Source organism: Ambystoma mexicanum, chromosome 3p, assembly GCF_040938575.1.
Source record: "Ambystoma mexicanum isolate Mex_15411 chromosome 3p, UKY_AmexF1_1, whole genome shotgun sequence".
Lineage (NCBI taxonomy): Eukaryota > Metazoa > Chordata > Amphibia > Caudata > Ambystomatidae > Ambystoma > Ambystoma mexicanum.
Window position 1 is genome coordinate 696022033 of NC_090925.1, and position 6000 is coordinate 696028032.

The 6000-nt window shown below is 42.6% G+C and overlaps 1 protein-coding gene across 4 annotated transcripts in view; it reads left to right on the forward strand.

Moving 5' to 3' along the window:
- Positions 1-4615, forward strand: part of NSD1 (nuclear receptor binding SET domain protein 1) — a 1891114-nt gene extending 1886499 nt beyond the window's left edge. For all 4 annotated transcript variants that reach the window (XM_069651497.1, XM_069651498.1, XM_069651496.1 and 1 more), the window contains exon 23: positions 2704-4615. In XM_069651497.1, coding sequence (XP_069507598.1) covers positions 2704-4076 — 1373 coding nt within the window. In that variant the 3' untranslated portion in view covers positions 4077-4615. The remainder of the gene's footprint in view (positions 1-2703) is intronic.
- Positions 4616-6000: the final 1385 nt, after the last annotated feature.

Genomic DNA, 6000 nt, shown 5'->3' on the forward strand with positions numbered 1-6000 from the left:
GTTGGAACAAATTCTGCAGCTGGTGCAGAGGTAAGAATGTTGATCCATTTACATGTAATACACCTGTGGTGTTATCCTTTCTGTAAGCCGGTCAAGTGGCACAGCGAGTTACGCTCGCTTTGACATCCATGCAGAGCCTGCTAACGCAGGTTCGAATCCCGGCGGGGCCAAACTCAGCCTTTCATCTTTCCGAGGTCGATAAATGAGCACCACACACTGTGGGTAATAATAAGCAGCGCTCAGATACCTGAGGGTTTGTAGCGCTATATAAGTGCCAAATTATTATTATTATTGTTACACCTAGCTAATCTGGGGCTCCAGATTGGTACTATTAAAGGATATCGTGCAGCGCTTTCCATATTTAAGCGCACTTCTGAGGAGGTATTTTACTTCATAATTCCTCTAATATTACAATTCCTAAAAGGAATAACAAATGTTTTCCCTCAGATTGCTTTTCAAGTCCCGGTTTGGGATCTCAACTTGGTGTTGAAATTTCATGTGTGCTCCTGTTGAGACTATACGCTCCTGTCCTTTTAGGTTGTTAACCTTAAAACATCTTAGTTGCCATTACATCTACCCGAACGGTGAGTGAATTTCAGGCTTTAATCCTGCAAGCCTCCATTCACTGTTTTCTATAAGGACACTTAAGGTGAAACCCACCTTTTTGCCCAAAATTGTATCTGAATTCATCTGACTCAGAAAATAACATTACCATCATTTTACCCTCCTCCACACCATGGGAAGGAAGAGGAGAGGCTACACAGGCTTGATCCTAAACGTGCACCAAGTTTCTATATCACCAGAATCACAAGACTAAGACAAGATGACCAACTGTTTGTTGGCTACACAGGCCACAAGTTGGGTATGGCAATCACTAAACAAACGTTATCCATATGGATAATACTGGCAATATCTGAATGCTACAGACTAGCGGGAAAAGATCTTCCAGAGGGCCTTCGAGCTCATTCGACCAGGGGCTACTTGCTCTGCATTACAGAGGGGAATACCAATTAAAGAAAAGTCTGCGGCTGCCAAATGGCCATCCATACACACTTTCACCAAACATTACAGTTTGGATGATTCTTCAAGCTGGGAAGGCTTATTTGGTTAGACAGGTTTGCATTCTGTGCACACTGACCTATGAGAACTCCTAAATTGTCATGAAACATTTGGACTTCCTCCTCCAGGAATACTAGAACTGCTTTGGGAGTCTAGAATACGTGGGAGGACACAATCCATTCGAAGAACAAGTTACTTACCCCTAGTAATATTCTTTCAACTGGATATTCCTCCCACGTATTCCTTATCGCCCCTCCCAACCTACACCGCAGTAGAATTTCCTCTGCTGTTGCGGTCTGCGCTGTCTCAGGAGTAGTAACTGTCGGGTATGGGCTAAATCCTACATTCATAAAAATGGAACTGAAGCCAACTGATGCTGAGTGTGCTATATATACCTTCAGTGACATCGAGAAGGAGGCCTCCGAGGCACATTGAGTCGACCGGCATCGACGTGCAGCGCCCTGTGCTGGAAATATTTTCAGAAGCAGCTAAGCTGGATATTGGAAATATAAGATAATGAATATGTGGGAGGAACATTCAGTCGAAAGAACATTGCCATGGGTAAGTAACTTGTTCATCTTCCTAAGTGTATTCTCCATCTGATCATCTAAGATTGGTTTAAAAGCAAATGCTGGTTTAGCAGCTTACAAAGGTTTTTTTAAAAACTTTGGTTATGTCAGAACTGTTGGCCTGACTCATATTAGCAGTAATTTTGGAATGGGCTAGTTTAATTTTATCTGCGAATGTCTGTTGGGCCTCGATACAGTCATCTTTCGTAGGGATAAACAAGTCGAACTGGACATGAAGTTGTTCTAGTTTCCTTCCAATGTCCAAATGTTTTTTGTGTTGTCTCCCGATTTCTCAATCTATGTGTTAAAAAAGTTTTTATTTGTCTCGTAAATCTCGCTCCTATATAATTTGTCCAGGGATTTCCAAATAGTTCTGTTTTCCTTAGTCCTATCTTTTTCCCAGTTACGTTGTGCGCTTCTTTTTTCCTGCTTTCCGATGGTTGGGGCAGGTGTCTACCAATTCTGATTGTTGGATCTTTCTCTAATTTTCTTTCAACTCATGGGAGATACTCGCTCTAATAATTAATTCAAGTATTTTTTATAATTAGCTGCTAGGATGTCCGTAGGATCAGTATCCGATGTGGCATTCATGAGCCTAATCGTACACCTACCCAGATCTCCCATGTGTTTGTTATTAAAATTCCTGCTGGTAAATCTTTTTTAGAATATTCTTTTTTGGAGCTAACTATATGGGTAGAGTGAGTTTAAAATTAACAAAATAGTGATCTGACCATAAACATGGCTTAACATCCTAAGGGCTGAGATGCAAATTCCCAGTTGTCACCCAGTCTAATGCATTACCCTTATTGTGCATAGGTTCTTTGCTATGAACAACATCATCAATATTCTGAAGCAGCTGCTCTAAGAGCATAGCTTTGACATCCAAGACATTACCTTCATTTTGTTTTTGTCATAGGCAATGGCACTTTCAAAAGGTTTTTGTTAGATAGATGCACGATTGGTGGTAGGGCTTTAATTCGTCAAGGATACTGACAGTATTATTCTTAGTTTGAATTTACAACTTGAGTATGGTTATAACATTTCTTTATGCTCTTGTCTTTTCTGTTTTCTACAGGGAAGTGGGAGTGTCCATGGCATCAGTGTGATGTTTGTCACAAAGCTGCAGCTTCCTTTTGTGAGATGTGTCCCAGCTCCTTTTGCAAGCACCACCGGGAAGGGAAGTTGTTTATCTCAAAGTTAGATGGACGTCTTTCTTGCACAGACCATGACCCCTGTGGGCCATACCCTCTAGAACCTGGAGAAATCCGTGAGTATGTGCCCCCGGGTCTACATCAGGACGTCTGCAAGGATTCTCACGTGAAATCAAAAAGAAATGCGCCTGTATCTGAAGGAGGAACATCATCTGTTGGCCAGAAGGCAGTGCTGTCTGTGAAAGGACCTTCGCTTGAAGGGCAGGAGGATTTACTTTCAGTGGAAATTTCGTCTGCAGGTGATCAGCCAAAGGCTCTTCAAAAGGTTATTGATCAGAATTCATGCCTGAAAGGAAAATCCCACTCTCCTTTGGATGTGAATGGGGCACTTGAACTGGAATCAACACCTACAAGTCCATGTGACATTCCAAATGAGAAAACAAAGTTGCTTGTCGTGCAAAGACCTGCTCTCCAAGATGTAAATGTGGGTCTAAAGCTTTCAAGCCTCATGGATGAGACTACATCTGATCAGCAGAGCTTGAACTCTGAAGACTATGCACTTTCACCAGTGGGTGAGAGCTCTTCTCCTGCAGGTGAAGAACATATGCTGATAACCCAGATTCCTGCACCAAGAGAGCGCCCACCAGCACGAACATGTCAGAATGCTGCTTCTAAAATTGGGCCACTAACACCAGTGTGTCAAAGCACTGCTTCTAAATCCAGGCCAGCAGCACCAGTGGATCGAAGTGCAACTTTGAAATCCAGGCCAGCCACACCAGTGGGTCAAAACTCTGCTTCTAAATCAAGTCCAGCAATACTTTTGGGTCAAAATTTTGCTTCTGAATCGAGGTCAGCTACATCAGTGGGTCAAACTTCTACTTGTATATACCGCCCATATGCACTAGTGGGTCAGAACTCGACTCTTAAATCCCGGCCATCAACTCCTCTCAGCCGTTATCGTACTCTTAAACCCAGGCCATCCACATTGAGTGAGTGCCCCAGTTCTAAGTCCAGGCCCTCCACGCCACTAGGTCAGAACTCTAGTTCTAAATCCCGATCTCTATCATCAGTGGACCAAAACACTATTCCCAAAGAGAGACCTGCGACATTAATAGAGTCTGCTTTAAAAGCCAGGATACCAACTGTAGATAATCTACATTCTGCTCATGGAGTTAGAGTGGCAACTCCAAATACTCGGGGAAAGGTTTCTGAAAAAAAAGAAATAGGATCAGGTGAAGAAGACTTGGAAAGCTCCCAATCCGCTGACTCAAGTGATGGTGCTAAACACAAGTTGTAGCAAGACATTGTGTGCTTTACGCAAGAGAAGACCTCTCTCATATTAAATATTTCAAAACCACCAACAATATTTGCCTAGTTCTACTGGCAAAGAGACTGTGGTGCCTACTGTATGTGAGTGTCCTCAACTGACAATGAAATTAGCACAGACCAGGTGAGGACTTCATGTGGACAAGAGGATGTAAGAGTATAGGGAGCTGCTCAAGCTGGCACAGTCTTATCACGTGATCCAAAAGGAAATGAAAACACGCTATGAATTGCAGATTTTCAGTTGCGATCCCCTTATCAATCACGTTCTATCCGCTGGGTTTCTATTATGCCGGAAGAGGACCCAAGTGCACAGAATTATGCTTGAACAGGAAGGGCAGCACCCTTAAGGACAAACTGTATTTTGTAATCGTGTAGAATCGGGGAAAATGGCAGCTTCCTTCCCTCACTTCACTCCAAATCTAGTTTTTGGCTGGGGGATGGGCTGATGAGGGAAACTGTTTTATGAATTGTTGTTGTTCCAATGATTAAACACTGAATGGAGCTGTCGGATCTGATGTTTTAGGGGACATTTCTGTTGGCCAAGCCATCCATAGGGCTATGCTGGAAAGCATTTGGAACCTTGTTACATGCAAGTGATATTTTGTGATTTGAGACTGAGTGAGAGCTGATCTCTATGTGAAGGATGGGAGAGTACTCTGTGAGGGGGCATCTGTAAGCGTGATATGTTGTGGTGCGTGTGATAGAAGGATTGTGTTTATCGAGAATGCAATACATAAGTCTGAAGACCACAGTGGGAGTATTACCAGAAAATGTATACACTTGGATTTATGTAGCTTGGCAATAATGATATATAATCCACTTTAACATCATACTTTGTATGCTCCACAGCCCTTCGTTGCCATCGTAAATATTTCTGGAACTGTACGTCTGCATTCTGAATGGTGCATATGTGACTGTAGGTTTCCTATCCTGGAAGTACCATTGGTACAGATAAATTACTCATCCATAATCCATGTGTTTTACGCATGGCTAAACCGCTCCATCCTAGGGAACAGGGGATTTAGTTCAAGGTTCAGTCTGAAGACCGACTGCCCAAATTGTGATTTCAAGAATTTTCTCCTAATGATGTTTTTAGGCAGATTTCAATGGGGCTTGTTTTCCAATTTGTGCAAGAAGATTGCTCTGTGTGGTTTGGTACTGCCTTGCATTGTGTTAAATGAGATTTGGGAATATTTATTGTATTATTGTTTTAAAAGGTGCCTTCTTGAATACAAATGACATAAAAAGGCACAAAAGCACTTGTGAGGGTTGGGATCATGTATTAATGTACAAAATATGCATATTCCATTGTGTCTTCCCTCCATGCTATTGGGATGTCGTTAACATGAAGGGGGGATGAGAGCGGAGCACTCTAAACAGGTTCTTCAAAAGATAGGCGGTGGTGCCGGCACATCCTATCCACCCATAATCTGCATCTAGCAGGCATTGCAGAATTAGCAAATTGCAAATGCTCTTGCACAGTAAAACTAAGAAATTCAATGATGTATAGCTGAAGCCCATCAAGTGGACATGAACATGCTCGAATCTGCAACAATCCACCTGGCTACATCGTCCTGAGGTATGTACCAGGGCCTGGATGTAAATAAACAGGTTTGGCTCAGACGCAGCATGCTCAATATATATATATATTTCTGATGTTTGTTAATCTGCTTAGAATCGCATGCTGTGCATAGTCCGACATCCAGTGGTCACTGCGGAGTATTGCATTTTGTTTTCGTAATCGAAAAGGGCACGTCGACAAGGCATGTCTGTAACACTAACCCTATAGTGACGTGCATTGTACCCACAATCCCTCATGCGTCGAGGTCCCTCAGATTGTTTTTTTCCGCCCAGATATTGGTCGCCTTAACGGAGCTCCTCGAGAGAAATTGCAA